At 41.8% G+C, this 19,235-nt stretch overlaps 1 protein-coding gene and 1 long non-coding RNA gene across 2 annotated transcripts in view; one reads left to right on the top strand and one right to left on the bottom strand.

Annotated features, from left to right (window-relative positions):
• DTWD2 (DTW domain containing 2) overlaps positions 1 to 19,235 on the top strand; it is a 90,649-nt gene that overhangs the window by 44,137 nt on the left and 27,277 nt on the right. Inside the window, exon 4 of the mRNA XM_083577150.1 lies at positions 4,066 to 4,255. Within this exon, the coding sequence (XP_083433276.1) occupies positions 4,066 to 4,255 (190 nt within the window). The remainder of the gene's footprint in view (positions 1 to 4,065; positions 4,256 to 19,235) is intronic.
• Positions 16,832 to 19,235, bottom strand: part of LOC310745052 — a 37,386-nt gene continuing 34,982 nt past the window's right edge. Inside the window, exon 2 of the long non-coding RNA XR_014539865.1 lies at positions 16,832 to 17,219. This is a non-coding gene — a long non-coding RNA (uncharacterized lncRNA). The remainder of the gene's footprint in view (positions 17,220 to 19,235) is intronic.

Genomic DNA, 19,235 nt, shown 5'->3' with positions numbered 1-19,235 from the left:
TGAGAGGACCAAAGAATGGCGCACGTGCCTGTGTATGTAGACCAGTTCTGTGAAACATGCACCACTTCTGTGGAGACATTTCCTTCTGGCTTCTCATATCAGTTGAGGATTACGATAAAGGCGCAAAACCCACTTTCATTTATTTTTAGTAATGCTCAGTCCTTAGCGGCTGGAAAATGCTTGAAGTGGAGTACCTCTGCCTCAATCAACGCTTTCAGTTTGTCCTCAGTTTACATTGAAGCAGCTGCCAGGCTTTTCTCAGCCTCTTTGAAGCACATAAGGCTCAAGAGGAAAGTCCTTTCTTTGTAAGAAAATCACATGTGTATATAGAATGCAACTTTTATTTTTCCCTTTACATCCCAAGATGTAAGATCTTTACAAATCTGGCTCTGATCTGGAGGGGCAGGGGAATGTTGAATTTTGGGGTTCCCCCTCCCTGTGATTCCTTGAGTCTTGGGAACTTCAAAAAGGATGAAGCCACTCTGATTGAAGTGGGATTTACTATTAAAACACCTGCCACTCTTTGGTACTGCAATATCCTTGTTTCATGCTTTGTTTCATAATGGTGTTCCAGTCTTCTATGGATTCACTCCTGCATAGGTTTATATAGTAGGACAGATTTTTTTGTTGTTAATTTAAGTAATCTCTATGTTAAACGCAGACCATTGAAGCTTTTATTTTAATAGTTAATACAGTGGTACTTTGGGTTACAGACTCTTCAGGTTACGCGTTTTCGGGTTGCGCACCGCGTCAAACCTGGAAGTACTGGAATGGGTTACTTCCGGGTTTCGATGCTTGTGCATGCGCAGAAGTGCTAAATTGCGCTTTGGGCATGCGCAGAAGCGGCAAATCATGACCCGCACGTGCACAGACGCAGCGCTACGGGTTGTGAACGCCGCGGGTTGCGAACGTGCCTCCCGCACGGATCAAGTTCGCAACCCGAGGTTCCACTGTACTACTGTGTGATTGGGTCAGGGATGAATGGCTTGTGAATAAGGAGGACTTCTAGAATGATCAAACCAGTTTCTTTTGCTAAGTTGATAGCCTTCTCCAGGTCTGTTAAGTATCTCGTCTTAGTTGGTAAAATATGATTCTCTTAATCTCAGGTTGTGGGTTTGAGCCCCATATTGGGCATAAAGATTCCTGCATTGCAGGGGGTTGGACTAGATGACCCTCATGGTCCCTTCCAACTCTGCAATTCTACGATTTTAATGTAAGCTAAGTAGCAGCTGACATATTGAGGTAGCTGGGGAGTAGCTGGGGAGACTCAGCCAGATGGGCAGGGTATAAATAATAAATTATTATTATTATTATTATTATTATTATTATTATTATTACCTTGACCTCCCGACAGCTGTGTTGCTGCTGATTACTAGGAGGAACAGGCAGCGGCGGAGGAAGCCGCTCCGGCGCCTGGGGCGGCGCACCCAGGGGTGGGGCACACCGCAGGGCCTCTGGAGTCTGCCTGCCTCTTCCCACTCAGCCGTCCTACAGCTGGGGGGGGGGGAGATGGAGCAGGCAGACCGTTTGGGCAGCGCAGAGCCTGTGCATGCCCAAGCCACCACGTCTCTCCCACTGCAGGCCCCACAGTGAGTGCCGTCCGGCATTTTGTCACCCCTCTCAGTGGTGACACCCGGGGCTAACCGCACCCCCCACCTCCTTCCTCTGCCCCTGGCAACAGGGAGGTTGGCAAAGCGATCCTGCTGATCTCACTGACCTCTCTATTGCCTCACCCCTCTACCTCCCAGTAACCAACAGTGACTCTGTCAGGAGGTCAGGTGAGTACTGCTGCTGAACCATGCCGCCCACTACTAGCTAGGACTATAAGTTGTCACAGAAACCAGTGGCGTAGCGTGGGTTGTCAGCACCTGGGGCAAGGCAAGTAATTTGCGCCCCCTAACCCGTGGATTTGCGCCCCCTAACCCATGGATTTGCCCTAACCCCAGATGTTGCGGCCAGTGCGGCCGGCCCCCCCTGCACCCGCCACGCTACGCCACTGACAGAAACTAGCTAGAGCGGGCAAGAGGCATGCCTTTCTCCTCCCCTATCCTGGCTGGAGCCATCAAGCCTTGTTGGCCTGTGGCAGAAAAAACAACAAGGAACCCTGTAGCACCATAAAGAACAACAGAGGTATTGTGACACAAGCTTTGCGGGCTAGAGTGTGTTTTATCGCATCCTGGCAAATGTGTATATAACTGTAGAGGAAAAAGTGTAAACTGTGAGACCAGAGGGAAACCTAATGTAAAAAAAAATTTAAAAATTGTGCCAAGGTTAAAGGCATGTAAAATAGGCACTGTGACCATTCATAAAGTTGTGTTGATGAGAACGCAGACATCCTGGCATAGATATAAATTAACAATTCAACATTAAATGTGTTTAATGCATTGTTCGGTGCTCCTAAATCTAAGAGCTGAATGCAGCCATTGGATCATTTTATAGCAACCACCACTTCCTAATGCCCATACATGGTTTCTGCTGCCTCTGAAGGAATGAAACTGTTCCACCATTTTATGTTTTCTTCTTTCTTATAAAATGGTTGGCTGCTTCCTCTTTATTTTTTTAGGGCTCTTCTCTTTGAAAAGGTCTACATTATACAGGAGGGTTCAAAGTTAAGCCCGAGAATTTGCCAAAGGGAAATGAAACTTATAGATTTAATGGGGGAAGGATGTTTTGGGAAATAGAAACTATACCAAGGTTCCACTTCCCCCTCCGATTGACTAAAACATTTCGGGAGGGAGTTGAAATAATTTATATACAGTATAGGGAAGAAAAAGAGAGAGGGGGAAAATGCTATGGGGGAGAGAGAAAGAGTTGGGGCACCGGAAGCTAGCACAATTGGAGCAATGTAAAAGAAAAAGCCTAAAGAGAAGATTGCAAATGGAACCAGTCCCTTAATTCTGAAACAGATGGATATTGATAAACACAGTCTTGTCTGCATTTAGGATCAGTTTGCCTTGTATTGTTATTATGCTCTAACGGGGAATTGTTCGATTGTTTTTTAAAACAGGTGTTCCTTTATGAACATCTTTTTCCAGAATGTGTTACCCTGTAAAAACCATAAGTTGAAAATTGTGTATTTTGAGTTTAAACAACCCGACCCCATGCCCAGTTGCCTTCCAAGTCTAGCCAATAGAGGGGGTTGACTGGGGCATTAAAAAATAATACTTCCAAAGATCAAAGAGCTGTTTAATGAAGGCAGCCAAGGAAAGAAGATAAAAAGGTAAAGGGACCCCTGACCATTAGATCCAGTCGTGGCTGACTCTGGGGTTGCGGCGCTCATCTCGCTTTATTGGCCGAGGGAGCCAGCGTACAGCTTCTGGGTCATGTGGCCAACATGACTAAGCCGCTTCTGGCGAACCAGAGCAGCATACGGAAATGCCGTTTACCTTCCCGCCGGAGCGGTACCTATTTATCTACTTGCACTTTGACTTGCTTTCGAACTGCTAAGTTGGCAGGAGCAGGGACCGAGCAACGGGAGCTCACCCCGTCGTGGGGATTCGAACCACCGACCTTCTGATCGGCAAGTCCTAGGCTCTGTGGTTTAACCCACAGCGCCACCCGTCTCTAAGGAAAGAAGATACCTGCTTGCTAACAGTGGGGAAGTCATCAAAAAAGGAGGGGTTGGCAGAGCTGGTTTGCTTGTTTCCCGTCCCTCTCCTGGGGAAGTCTGGTCCATCACACTGCTCCTTGCACCCCACTATTGTTCTGCCTCCAAAGCCTAACAGCTTTCTGCAGTCTCATTCACCAAGGTAATAGGAGTGCAATATACAGGTTTCTTTCCCCATGCATTTAGGTAGTCCTTGAGAGAAAATGGTGTTGGGTGGAATTATTTGGGGAAGATTGTAAATAAGTAGTTTCATTCCGATGAATGAAGAATTGAAGTTTCCTAAGCCAGTGGGGCTAAGTATGTTAAACAGATTTCATATGTTTGAATACTTAGAATCCAGGTTTATCATGAGGTGAAATGGGATAGGCAGGATCGAAAAAGATGAGCAAGTTCTATATTTGTACTCCTCAGAAAGAAAGAAAGAAAACACTAAAGTCACTTTTTCAATATTTCTGTAGGTACCCTGAGCTGGCATCTGTGTGCAGAAATAAAAATACCTTAATATTATATCCTGGAGCTGGAGCAGCAAATTTGGAAGAGGTCGACTTGAGCTCACCTGACCCCTATGTGATCATTATCATTGATGGAACATGGAGCCAGGCCAAAGATATATTCTTTAAGAACACCCTTTTTCGAATACCTAAACAGGTAAGGTTTAACACAGAGACTTAAAAATGAAGTGTGCTTCTGCCTGAGTCAATTCCCTTTGCAGACTTGCAGACACCTGCAACACAGCATTTGCATATACCTTTTATTATTAATTTAATATGGAAAATGCTGCTCCAAGTGCCCCCCCCCCATGCAATTATGCTTGGAACTGTTAAAAGTTGTTACTGTTGTTGTTGAAAACAATTTTAAAAAAATAATCATTGGGGTAAAATTCTTGGAAGAGATGCTTGAATAACTCATGACTGCAGTTTTTGCTGACCAACGGCTTTACATATTCACATGTTGATGTAGTAGGAGGGTCCTCGACTCTTTTAGTAGCTGAAATACTAGTCCTGTTTCATGTTGTTTTTACTCAACTACGCATTTGATCAATACCGTGACCTAAGAGAAATTTTTACAATGATGGCTTCTGCAGCAACACCTGGTATAATCTCTCTTCATCAAAAGTTATCTTCAGCAAAGGTAACCTTTGATTACATTGACAATAGCCCTTGTGTGCTTGATAGAAATTCTGCATTTAGTATGCTGTAAGCCTTTCTGACAGGTTTTAGATCAGGCTGAGAACTGCCAGGTCAGCAACTCACAGAAGTATAGAAAACTGCCTTATACAAGTCAGATCGTGGCTCTGTCTAGCTTGATAGTATCTTTATATTGACTGACAGCAATTCCACAGAGTTTTAGGCAGGAGTCTTCCCAGCCATATCTGAAGATGTCAGGATCTGAACCTGGAACCTTCTTCATGAAAAGCATTTACTGTACCACCAAGCTGCAGTTCTTCCCCAAACCACAAGCCGTTTAATATTAAACGTAATATGAATTTATTTAGTTATTTTGTTTATAGAAAAATATTGCATCCTGCTTTTTCCCTGCCTTTGAAAAGTATCCTGCTTTCCGACTCCAAGAAGGGGTTGCAAATGAAGTATAAAACCACAAAGGTCAAAACCAAAATACTGTTATCATTAAAGCAGTTGCAAAAAAAAGCTAAAAGCAGCACACACAAAAACCCCACAGGGCACAACGAACACAGAAACTGGAGGTAATGATAAATTAATTAAATTGATCAACAGCAGAATCGAAGGCTTTTTCTCCTTCTTTAAAAAGAGTATTCAAATGCCAGTGAAACACAAATAGAGGAGAACGGAACAGTGGAGCAGGGAATTCCTCACGAAGGGCACTGCCTCAGAAAAAAGAAAGGCAAAGTGACATATATCCAGATTTGTACGTCTACTGAGATTCAAGAATAGCGGCTAGAATGGAGGTCTGTGAATAGAATGCCTTATATCTCAATGTATGGCCTGGCTAGCTCAATTGGTTAGAGGGTGGTGGTGATAATGCCATGGTTGCAGGTTTGATCCCCAAATGGGACAATTGCATATTCCTTCATTACCGGGGTTGGACTAGATGATCCTCAGGGTCCCCTTCCAACTCTATAATTCTATGATTTGATAGAGGTGGAATACTGATCGTCTGTGTAGTGTTCCAAGTGAGTAAGAATATACTTTTTTTAAAAAAGATTCTCTACCACAAGAGATGTTACCTTCTCATCCATTTAATGTTTGTTTTGCTTTTGTTTATGAGTTTTATTAATTTCAGAGTGGTTTTCATGGCCTAAATAAAGCCTGAAAGAAGAGCAACTTAAGTTAATGCATCCTGAAGCATTATATAGAGACATTTAAAAATAAAAATGAATTAATGCATCGTTCCAGCTCACAAGCTCCGTTAGTTATGCTGGTCCCTATCTGCTGTAAAATTCTCATGCAATTTATTAATACATTCCTTCCGCATATCATTTTTATTCTTCTGTTACAATTTCTTTTTTTAAAAAATTGCTGAAGGTCTGCCCATATGTGGAACTGGAACCATCAGTACAGTTCTGAGTTTGGTCATCTTAAGCATGGTGAACGGGTGGCTGAGAATTTTGTCGCGTAATCCTCATTGATTATAGGTTGTTCCTGCCCACCTCCCATGTGATTGGACTAGGATCTGGCCCTTACATCGTTCAGAGATGAGGGGCCCAGACATTGAAATAGTTTGGAGCCAGGTTTTTCAGTTTGAAGGGCAAGAGAATCCATCAAAGAATGGCAGAATTTTGAGATGTATGTTGGTGTGTTTAGTGCGTTTTATGAAATTCAGTGGGGGTACAGGGTTTGTGAATGCAGACTTAGAAGATCTGCTCCCTGTTTAGGAGTGCATGTTTGCTTCCAACACAGGCTGCTTATATATTTGTAAAATAAAACTAATATCACAAAGACACCGTAAGTCCCCAGTGCTTACTTAAAGGGTCTAAATCCTGTAGCATCGCTACTGGAACTTACCACTATTTGTGGGGTAGGGAACACATTGTCTTGCTGTTATTGATATACTATTAAAAGCAGAAAATCTTGAATCCACATATAAAAGAAATACAGTCGTACCTTGGTTTTTGAACAGCTTAGTTCTTCAACATTTTGGCTCCCGAACGCCGCAAACCCAGAAGTGAGTGTTTCAGTTTGCGAACTGTTTTTGGAAGCCAAACGTCTGATGGGGCTTCCACAGCTTCTGATTGGCTGCAGGAGAAACCGCACTTTGGTTTTCGAAAGTTTTGGAAATCGAACGGACTTCTGGAATGGATTCCATTCGACTTCCAAGGTACGACTGTATAGGGTGGGGAATTAATAAGTCTAGCACTCTCTTAGCCAGTTTAGGAATGTGTTGTGCTTAAAACTATTTACTTGTGACTGTACATCTCCCTTTTGGGTTTGAAGGAACTAGAAGTCAAGGTTCAGGAGAGTCTGCTATTAGTAGGTGCAGGCTGTAGAAGGGAACTACTATTGCTAAATCTATTTAATAATAAACTCATTTCTATTCAAGACATGCTTTTTTGAGAGATACCTTTAAACAACATAACAGATACAGGGAGCTCTCAGATCTTACCATAGCAACTAGCAACATGAGTTTTCTATGAGAGAAAAAAATTCACTCATTCATAAAGGAGCAGCTTGAGGAAATAAAGATCCCATACAACTAGGGCAAAGTTTATATGTACTGTGTTACTAAGATATTGGGCCACACTCCCCTCAGGCATGAATAGGCTAAAAATTGTTAAGAAGCAATAGCTACACAGATTATGCCTGTTTGCTGTTGTTACAGAACCTGAATACTCATTAAGTGGTCAATTCACACAGTGAAAATTGATATGCTGAGAATATGGTCAGAGAGAGTCAGTCAGAGGTTGGCATGTAAGGAAATGAATATTTCAGTTGCTTTGCTGCACTCCCAACACCTAATTCAGCCCTAGCTTTTCAATACGGCAAAACTACTTAGAATGGTTGGGTCATGGCATGGTAAACAAATGTTTTTGGCTTGGTGTAAGGGGAAACAATCTTATAGTTTTTTCAACATTTATCACTAGTTGACCATAAAATGTAACCTGTCAAAGGTGTGTGTGTGTGTGTGTGTGTAAAATTTGCTAACCTGTCAGTGCTAAACTCAAACTAAGAGCTTTCTAATAATTTTATATCTCATTCTGCATTCATTAGCTGAAACCTCTTCGGAACTGTGCTAAACAGCTGAAAATGAGACATAATAACTGTCTGCAAAGTTCATAATAATGTTCTTTTTCATAAAATTTACATCTGAGGACTGTAATATCCGGCTGCTGCTATCGGTAAAAGTTATTGTTGCATGAACTGCAGCTTCCTTTTATGGCCCCAAAGATCAGCCAAACACAGGTTTAAAAAGCATCTCCCATATTTTACTGCCATTAATACAAAGGTTATATTATGACACTATTTTCTTATAATCAAGCTGTCTAACCCTTTGAGAGTAACCTGTATAACACAGAAGTAAAGCGCAATCTATGCTTTGCTTCTGCACAAAGTATGCAGTATTTCTTTCTTTCTCTAGAGAATTACTAAGATCTTCTTCTTTCAAAATAAGTTCTCTTTTTCTGCCAGCATTTATTTGCTTCTGAAGTTATTAAAGCAAGGTTTTTATTACTAGAAATAATTTAAATTTTAATATAACAGTTGCCACACAAAAACTTGCACTAGTTGCGGATTGCACTTTTGCCAAAAAGTACATCTGAGCAAATGTTGAAGCCAGAACTTTATGTTACATTAAACACAAGTCCATCTCTAAAATGCCAATTGTGTGTTTAATTCCATTCTTCTCTTTCATAATGCCTCAGATTGCAATCCTATATTCACTTAACCTAGGAGTAAGTCTCATTAAATTTAATGGTACTTGCTTCTGAATAGGAATGTGTACGATAGTACTCTAAAACAAACCACATAGTACATTTTTCTCCCATTCCTAGCAGCAGATAACTCATAAAACACTTTCAAGGTAATACTTGGAAGATGATAGACAGATAGATAGATAGATAATTTTAAATGAAAAAGATGTCAAACCTCCCAGATCTAGAGACTTCATTTGTTTGTTAACAATGCAGCAGATGCTTCAACTGTTTGATATTTTTTGATACCATGTTTTATATATGCTGTAAGGCACCCAGAATGGCTGGGGAAACCCAGCCAGATGGGTGGGGTATACTACTACTACTACTACTACTACTACTAATAATAATAATAAAACGTTCATATGCAGTTGTGCACACACTTTGAATTGGAATCAGTGATACTGAAAATCTCAGAGCTGTGGATTGTTTTTTGTGTATTCAAAATGGCTGACATACATATCAGTAGCAGAGGTAATTATCTATATTGTGATAGGGCTGATAAATAATAGCTTGCTATCAAAGGTACTTTGGATGTTGGTGGTGCTGTGGGTTAAACCACAGAGCCTAGGGCTTGCCGATCAGAAGGTTGGCGGTTTGAATCCCTGCGAAAGGGTGAGCTCCTGTTGCTTGGTCCCTGCTCCTGCCCACCTAGCAGTTTGAAAGCACTTCAGAGTGCAAGTAGATAAATAGGTACCGCTCTGGCGGGAAGGTAAACAACATTTCTGTGCTCTGCTCTGGTTCACCAGAAGCGGCTTAGTCATGCTGGCCACATGACCCAGAAGCTGTACGCCGGCTTCCTCGGCCAATAAAGCGAGATAAGCACCGCAACCCCAGAGTCATCCGTGACTGGACGTAATGGTCAGGGGTCCCTTTACCTTTACCAAAGGTGCTTAGTGAATTTGAACCTTATCCAAGTCATAATCAGAATATGACTTCTGAAATGGAGGAGAGAGGCAATTGTGGAGAGTTAAAATTTTCATTAAATTGTTGGAAGCTGCTTACATGCATAGTTCTCATGCTTGTTTCAGATTTATTGCTGTTTATCTTGCAGATGTTGATCAGATTTTGCACAGAAGAGCTTATAATTATGATTTAAGCCTTTTCAGGGAGTCAAAGGGAATATATATCCAATAAATAAAATGCAAGATTCCTCTCATTTTCTTGTCCTAAAGTGTAAGTGTTGTATATTCCAAAAAGCATAAAGAATGTTCTAGGACTATAACAAAACAGTTTCCCTTCCCTTTTACATGTAAATTATGTATATGCATTTTGTATTTCAGCATAAGAGTATTTCTAGCATACTATTTTTGCAAACAGCATTTCTTGCAGATAATCACATAAAATTACAGGTTTCTAAATGTATCCTCTGTATGAGAGATTCTGTTTTATTTTCAGGATGACATGTACATTTTATCGAACATGGCCTGCCTGCCTTTCCTATCTTACATTTTTGCAGAAGTTAGTTCTGCTAAATTCAGTGGGATTTGCCATCTAAAAAGTGCCTCCAGCTTTTGTGTACCGCCCCCCCCCCCCGTTCTCAGATTCTAAATAGTGCCATTTGAATATAGATATAGAAGAGAATAAGATTCCTCATATTTTTCAAAATACATTTTTGAGTGGGATATTTTTAGTGTATTTTTCTTTCCACTTGGTTTTAATGTATCTATGTGGGAGTTGTGGGTTTTTTGGCCTGTTTTTTGGTTGTAAGTTGCTTTGGGTTGCCCTGGGCAAGATAAAGTGACTGACAAATTTAATACTAATAATAATAATAATAATAATAATAATAATAATAATAATAATAATATCAATGCAGGTGCATAGAGAATTGCATGCAAGAAGCTTCAGAAAACCAAGTTGACAGAGCTTGAAGAAACAAGATAATGTCTAGAAAATCCCGGACCATTTGACTACCCAGTTCTAAACTCTTGTAACTATGTCGAAATAATGTTATTATTCTGTGTGACTGACTTTTATATCTGTCTGAAAAAATTGCATTTTTCTGTTAGCATAGGTAGTCTGTGTGTCTCGTTCAGAGGATGGAAGGGACTATATTGTCATAGTAAGTTGATAGAATATGTTTGCAAAACATAGCTTAAAGTTGTCCCCTTTTTACTGAGTATTCTTGTGTAAAACCATCGTTTGTAACGCTTCATATACTTTCCCGGAGCACATCCATGTGCTTTACAGAAGCGTACTACCCTGTGATGTTTTGGTGCAGACACAACTGAGAGAGGCTACGAAGGGGCCTTGCATACACCACAGGTCTCCTTGCAGCAGCTGTCACAGTTGGCAAGGGGGATGCTAAGGAAGCGTTGCATTAAGCTGGCCCAGCAGATACAAATTAGTTCAGCGAAGGGAACACGTTTGTGTGCACAGCAGGCGCGGCTGCACAGTTAGGCTACTGGTATTTTGCACGAAGCAATCACTCTGCGCCGCGAGAGAGGCTGCTTTTCACGAAGGGTGATATCCATAGCAGAGTGGGGAACAGATGGCGAAAAAGCACTTGACCTTATCATACTTCGTTATATGCATAAACAAAGTTGCAGAAGCTTTTTCCTCAGTAGCAACAAACCAAATAGTAAACAGAAAACACACACGTTTAATCTTTAAGCTGTTTGAAGCCTACTTTGGGGGGCACAGCAAGAAAGGTGCATCTAAAACAAGCAAATGTTGTGCCCACTAAAAGACCTGCAGTGAATTGGCCTGGTATATCCCAAACGGGCTCCATGATCACTGCAGATGGTGATAGCAGCCACAAAATTAAAAGACGCGTGCTTCTTGGGAGAAAAGCAATGACAAACCTAGACAGCATCTTAAAAAGCAGAGACATCACCTTGCCAACAAAGGTCTGTATAGTAAAAGCTATGGCTTTCCCAGTAGTGATGTATGGAAGTGAAAGCTGGACCATAAAGAAGGCTGATCGCCGAAGAATTGATGCTTTTGAATTATGGTGCTGGAGGAGACTCTTGAGAGTCCCATGGACTGCAAGAAGATCAAACCTATCCATTCTTAAGGAAATCAGCCCTGAGTGCTCACTGGAAGGACAGATCCTGAAGCTGAGACTCCAATACTTTGGCCACCTCATGAGAAGAGAAGACTCCCTGGGAAAGACCCTGATGTTGGGAAAGATGGAGGGCACAAGGAGAAGGGGACGATAGAAGACGAGATGGTTGGATAGTGTTCTCGAAGCTACCAGCATGAGTTTGACCAAACTGGGGGAGGCAGTGGAAGACAGGAGTGCCTGGTGTGCTCTGGTCCAGGGGGTCATGAAGAGTGGGACACAACTAAACGACTAAACAACAACAACATCCCAAATGGAGCAAAGCCGCACAAATGTACAGCATTGCACTGTAAAGTTACTGTTAGGCGACTTCCAGAATGGTTTCTTTTCGTCAACTCAAGAAAATAAAAACCATTCCAGGCTTCTTTCACTTCACTGGGGTTATGTTTGTGAGTAATTGCTCAATCACAGAAGAAAGGATGGCCCACAGCCTAACCCAGGGGTCAGCAAACTTTTTCAGCAGGGGGCCGGTCAACTGTCCCTCAGACCTTGTGGGGTGGACGGCGGTCTATATTTTGGAAAGAAAAAAAAATGAACGAATTCCTATGCCCCACAAATAACCCAGAGATGCATTTTAAATAAAAGGACACATTCTACTCATGTGAAAACACATTGATTCCCAGTCCGTCCGCGGGCCGGATTTAGAAGGCGATTGGGCCGGATCCGACCCCCGGGCCTTAGTTTGCCTACCCATGGCCTAACCCTTTAATGTATTCACATTCTCCCCCCTTTTTTAAATAGCGAGTCCATATAGAAGGTGTTTAGTGACGTTTCCAGAAAGTAAACTATCCATTCATTTTATAGAGAACACGTTTTTTTCCAAACAAACAAAAAACACAAGAGTTCAGACCCTAAATTCTTTAGTTGTACTTTAAAGCTGAACAGTCATGAAAGGTGACACATCAGTAAAAATTTTCTCCATTGTTGTTGATCTTCAATCCAGTAACAAGCAGAATCCTGTTCCCAGCTGATGTGAGGCAAATCGTAATAAAATTTCCAGCATCTGTTTCCAGCACGGGTGACCAATCCAGTTCCCTGTATTCAGCGAGAGGCAGGCTGTGCAAGAAACTGCTGTTTTCAGTTATTGTTGGTTGTTTAGAGCTGAGCTGAAATTTTGCAAAGTGCAATTTGCATATTGAAATATTAATTTTAATCTGAGGAGAGCTTTCCATTGAACTAAGTAGATAAGAAAATGGTGTGTTTATCAATCAGCCAAATTCTAGGCCACAGCAGTCCTCTTAGGAGTTGCGAAAGAAGTCAATGCCTCAAGGAGCCCTGCGGTTCTGAGCTAGTTCCCAAGGGTCTGCTGGAGTAAGCAACAGTCTTTAATTAACACCCACTGTACTCAGAGAAGACAAAGACACACTTAAGGGGTTAATGTATCTGGAAGTAGAATGGGTAGGTGGGCTCAGCAGCCGGATTCCTGTGTTGTGAGTTGCAATTTCTCATTCACTTTCCTCCTTGCTTCTCTTGTAACCAGTAACGCCTGATGATACTAAGTAAAATATTCAGTTTATGCATGCAGCCATGTCTCTCTTCCTTGAGGGTGAGACAAAGAACCTACTGTGCAACAGAAAGTTTCCGATCTCAGGAGCAAGGAAGCTATATAGTCCATAAGCTACAGTACTTTCAAGGCCTAAGTTTGGGGGAGCTCTCTGACCTAACTCTGCACAAACTTGGGCTCTTATGCTGTGGCAGTTTACCCTGTGTGACCTTTCTCCCAACCCGTATTACTATGACTGAGGTGCAGCATTCTATCATGTGGTCAGGACTAAAAGCCTATGTACACAGCACAGCAATATGTGAAAGGTTATGGACAGAGCTACATATGCTTTCTGAAGCCCTTGACTAAGTTTTACATCAAGTCTGTCTGTACTTTGTGATCCATAGTTATGCCTTACGCATGTAACTGGAAAACTATGTAGTCTTCTCGCAAGAAACTTTCAGGTAGCCTCAAGTGTTGTAATACAATGGTACCTTGGTACTCGAATGGCTTGGCTCCCAAACAAATGGGCTCCCGAACGCTACAAACCTGGAAGTAAGTTCCAGTTTGCGAACGCTTTTCAGAAGCCGAACATCCTACGCGGCTTCTTCTTGAGTGCAGGAAGCTCCTGCATCCAATCAGAAGCTGTGCCTTGGTTTTCGAACGGTTTCAGGAGTTGAATGGACTCCTGGAATGGATTAAGTTTGAGAACCAAGGTACCACTGTATACAGTTATTGACTCTCACTTGAGAGAGAGAGAGAGAGAGAGAGAGAGAAAGGGTTAACCTGAGCCTTGAGCTCAAGTTACCATTGTGAGTAGGGCTTAGCTTGCTCTCAGCAGTCTCTGCTCCCTCCTCCCACTGGCTTCCCACTGTGTTTCTGGGAGCATGCAAAGGAGGAGCCATGCAGCCATGGCTCCCTGCAAGTGAAATGAATCTCTCTAAAACAGATTTAAAGTCTGCATTTTTTTTTTAACCCAAGATTGCATGTTTGCTATAACTTCTGGAAACTCTGTGAGTTTCACTTATTTGCAAAGCTAAGATTCTTGTTATTCATTCAAGCCTAAGTATTTTCATGGGGAATGTTTGTTTAAAGGTGGATTAGAGAAGACGTAAAATCTAACCAAGTTTTAATGTGCTTGGAGCTATCGCCATTGTGCTAACTCTGCTACGAGAAAAAAGATCTTTCTCCCAAACCCTTTTCTCAATCATCGAGTGCAAAGCCCTTGGTTTATTTCCTTTTGTTCATATTCATATGGTTACTGCAAACTTATATGTATGGAGAATACCTCTATATAAATTCAGAACTCAGATATGTTTCTCAATCTTTCCTCTTCATTATGAACAAAACCATAAATACTTGTAAAATCTGCAGCACCTTCACTCGCAAGTGCCATCATTTATCAGCTTTATTTATTTTCTGCCAGTTTTCACTATTGGAAGAGGTTTAATCTTCTCATACTGTCACTGATGAATTTTTTCTTCACAGAACTGGACTGCGGGCTTCTGATAAGAACTAAAAAACGTCATCCTGCTGGTCATTAGTTGGAAAAATTATTTTATACTTGAGGTTGTTGGTGGTTGATAAAACATCTTTCTAAAATAACCTAGTTCAATAAGCCTGAGCCATTGCTCTTTCAAAACTGAGCTTCAGGAGAAGCTACATGTATGGCTGATTCTCGTGCAAGGTTTCTTCATGGAAGGCACAGAATATTATCTTGAAAGCAGACACGTTGTCCCTTAGGTCTTTTTTTTTGCCTTGGGGCCTTAGGCAGATGCCATAGGTGGTGCTGAAACTGGTTATCAGGGAAATGTAAGAAACCTTAGCCTTGGGAGCAGAGCATATACTCAGGCTTTAATCATCATCATCATCATCATCATCCACCCATCTGACTGGGTTGCCCCGGCCACTCTGGGCAGCTTACAACATATACTGTACAAAAACATAATAAAGCATTAAACATTAAAAACTTCCTTATACAGGGTTGCCTTGAGAAGTCTTCTAAAAGTCAGATAGTTACACATCTCCTTGACATCTGATGGGAGGGCGTTCCACAGGGCAGGCACCGCTGTTGAGAAGGCCCTCAGCCTGGTTCCCTGTAGCCTCACTTCTTACAGCGAGGGAACTGCCAGAAGGTCCTTGGAGCTATGTAGATCTCAGTGTCCAGGCTGAAAGATGGGGGTGGAGATGCTCCTTCAGGTATACCGAGCCAAAACTGTTCAGGGCTTTAAAGATCAGCACCAACACTTTGAATTGTTCTCAAAAATGTACTGGGAGCCAATGTAGGTCTTTCAAGATCGGTGTTATATGGTCCTGGTGGCCTCTCCAGTCACCAGTCTGGCAACCGCACTCTGGATTAATTGTAGTTTCCAAGACACCTTCACATAGAGCACATTACAGTAGTTCAAGCGGGAGATAACCAGGGCATGAGTTACCCCAGGTTTTTTGGAGGGGCAGTGGCTAGCAGTTCCTTTCTAACTGTTACATGGCTGATATTTGCTGGCTACCACTTGGCTACTTTTAGCATGGAATGGTAGCTTCAGTTTCGCAGACTTCATGTGTCTACTTCAGTGCAGGCAAATCTGGGATTTGGGTTGATCCTTCTACATCTGGTTGTCTTCTGGCTTCAAGATAGTAGATAGGAAACCATACTATTGATTGATTGATTGATTGATTGATTGATTGATTGATTGGATTTATATCCCACCTTCATACTGAAGGAGCCGAGGGTGGCAAACACAATTTAAATACGAAAACATTCTAAAGCAGTTAGAACATTCTGATTACAATTGCAGTTAAAAAATCTAGAAGCAGTCATAGTTAAAAACATACTAAAAGTAGTTGCAGTTAAAAACATCATTTCATCTCCTGATCTCAGGGTTGCCAGGAACAGTATTCTTCAGCCACCAAGTGTCTGGGTGATGTTTTTAAATTGTTGCTGAAAGTTAATAATGATGGAGACCGATGCACCTCACTAAAGAGGGCATTCCACAAATGGGGAACCTGTATCAATATTGCCTGAATAATGCATCTGTTGAGGGCATGACTCTGAGTAGTTACAGTTTCCCAGCATTTTGGAGGTAAAATAGAAAACCCTTAACATGAAATATTAAACCAAAAACTTTTTTGTTAACTGAATACAAAATTATATTTGTGGTTGTGTGTAATGTGTGTGCTGTAAATTAAGCAGTGCAACTTAGGTTTGGCTTACCCTTTGATATTGCATGCTGCCACACAGGGCCTGCTCTACCATTAGGCAGAATGAGGTAGCTGCCTCAGGCAACAGATGTTGAGGGACAGGAAGCAGACTGAGCTGTATGTGCCATCTGGCCCCTACCCTGTGACACTTAAGCTAGCCGACTGCCCTTGAGTACATTGCCCCATTGTCAGTGTTGAAGAAAGACCCAACTACCCATCCAGTCAGCCTTGTCGTTCACCTCAGCCCAGTTTCTTAAAGTAAGGGGAAAGAGAAACCCTTTCACTCGTATTTCCTATTAGTTAAAATGGTAATTTTAGGTTTTAACAGTGCAATCCTGTGCATGTTTGCTCAGAAATATTGCACTGGGTTTGCTGAGCCTTACTCCCAAGTAAGTGAGTATAGGATTGCATGGTTCATGCTATACATACCTCATCAGAAAGGTCAGCCATATTTACCTTAAATATATTTTGCTACTGCATGTGACTTCTCCGTTCATAAAATGTATTTGTTTACTATAAAGGGTTCTAATATTTTTTGTAGTGTATTTTTATATGCAAATGATATAGAATTAAAAAAAAGACATGCTCTTTCACTGCAGAAGGAGGACTATCCTTTGAGACATTTTATTTTTGTTTCAATCTATGGGCTTCAAACAAAAGTGGTAGTCATTGGGACTACATAATGTTGGTCCTTTTGGTATGTTTTTGGAGCAGTGTTGTACAGAATTTCCTCAAGAAGTTTTCTTATTCCTTTCCCCTGTTGCTTTTTATTTTGTTTTTTTTAACTTTTAACCTAACAGCACAATGTACGGTAATTGGAAGTGAATGCTATTTTCTGTAGAGCTGGCTATCTTATGTTTCTGGGAATCCTTTAATCTTCTTGCTCTTTCTGTTTCCTCCTGGATTAGCAGGAAACTGTCAGTCACCATCATCTGCCGTGATGCTGGTGGCCTTCTTTCTTCAATCGCTGTGTATTTTGTCTCTGTAAGTAAGGGGGAAAGGTAAAGATAGATGCACCAGCCTTGTCTTGGCCTGCTAGAGCTGGCAAATAAAAAGCATTTCATATTTTATTATTCAGCGGCTGCACACCCATGTTATTCCCTGTTCCTTACCAGATTTAGACTGCCATCCTTACTGGAAGAAGGATTTGTGCCAGGTTCATTGTACTAATTGTAAATAATGCTGGTATGTTGTAAACGATAATGACAGCAATGATAAAATAAGTAGAAGCCAGAAGGAGAGACAAGGGCTCCTTTTACATCTTAGAGGCTGTTTTTTAAAAAAGAAAAATCAGGCAATAGATAGGTAGATTAACACTAGTCTTGAAGCCTGATGTTTTACCAGCTGTCACTGAAGAGATGGCGATTTTTCACACTGTCAAGCTAGAGGGGAATGTTCAGTGTACATAAACTACATTTTCCCACTGCAGATACAACAACACTTCTTTCTTCTTATGGTACAACATATTATTTGCTATCTTAATTAAATTTTCCTTAGGCTAATTACCCACTCACTTCTAAATGGTATTGAAATGTGTATGGTATAAACACTTTACAATATCATTTTTAATTTTAAGAAACCCTAGGCATTCCTAGCTCGCATTGGTCTTCCTTTATTTCTGGGTTGCTGCATTAAAAAAAAGAAATGTGTTCAGTTTTACTATCTAGTATATGCAAATAGATGATGCTGATGAAATGCACAGGGTAACTACATCACTCAGCTAATAACTTGACACATGCAGCATACACCCTGCAAACATGGTTATTTTCAATTAATTCTAATATATGTCTCACAGCACATGTAGAAATGAATCCTTCATAGTAGTAATTGCCAAAATACACATTCTTTTGCATTAAGTGAGGATAGGGGCCTTACACGGCAATCCAGACCGCAGCCAGGGAACAGCAGGGTTGCATCTGCAGCCTTGCCATTCAAACAGGACTGAAGGCTTAGGAAGGCAAATCACTGGAGTTGGTGCAGCAATCAGGTCCAAATTGGGCCCAAACAGTAGGACTGAATTTGGGATCCAGCAGATCCTGGGCCATCTCAGCCCTACCCTTGAAACATCCCATTTGTGGGCTTTCTGTGGGTGCCTCTGATGAGGATCCTGCCAGCGGCACACCAGAACAGTTGCACATCAGATTGATGCTGGCATCACTACAAGGGCAGAGGCCAGCGTGGCTGGGAGGGGTATCTATCCTCAGTCCAAACCCACAGCTCTAGCTTGCACAAAGGCAGTTTGGATTGCAGCCCCATTTGAGTAGTTGAGACTTCCAGGTATAAAGGTAAAGGTACCCCTGACCATTAGGTCCAGTTGCGGACGACTCTGGGGTTGCGGCGCTCATCTCGCTCTATAGGCCGAGGGAGCCATCGTTTGTCCGCAGACAGCTTCTGGGTCATGTGGCCAGCATGACTAAGCCGCTTCTGGCAAACCAGGGCAGCGCACAGAAACGCCGTTTACCTTCCCACTGGAGTGGTACCTATTTATCTACTTGCACTTGACGTGCTTTTGAATGGCTAGGTTGGCAGGAGCAGGGACTGAGCAACGGGAGCTCACCCCGGCGCGGGGATTCAAACCGCCAACCTTCTGTTTGGCAAGCCCTAGGCTCTGTGGATTAGACCACAGCACCACCCGCATCCCATCCTCCAGGTATAGGGTGGTGTATAAATTGTATAAATATTAGTAATAATAATAATACCACAGTTGTGTTCTTAGTGATGATTCAGATAAAAGGAAATCTGATCATAAGTCAGAGAGTTCCTTGGAAGATTTGGACAAACCTGAACAACAGACAATGTCTGCACGTTTTATATGTGTATTTATGCATGTATGTGTGTGTGTGTGTGTGTGTGTGTGTGTGTGTATTCATATTTTTAGTTAATTGCGGCTTGCCATGAAGGCAAATGGGGCAGTGTCCCCCCCTCCCTAATAGCTATATCACACTCTGTCTTTACATGCATTGACTCTGTAAGAACTCACCCTGCCCTGGTTTGATTA

The sequence above is a fragment of the Podarcis filfolensis genome, assembly GCF_964270895.1.
Source record: "Podarcis filfolensis genome assembly, chromosome: 11".
In the NCBI taxonomy this organism is placed as follows: domain Eukaryota; kingdom Metazoa; phylum Chordata; class Lepidosauria; order Squamata; family Lacertidae; genus Podarcis; species Podarcis filfolensis.
This window is presented reverse-complemented; position numbering and strand designations above follow the sequence as displayed.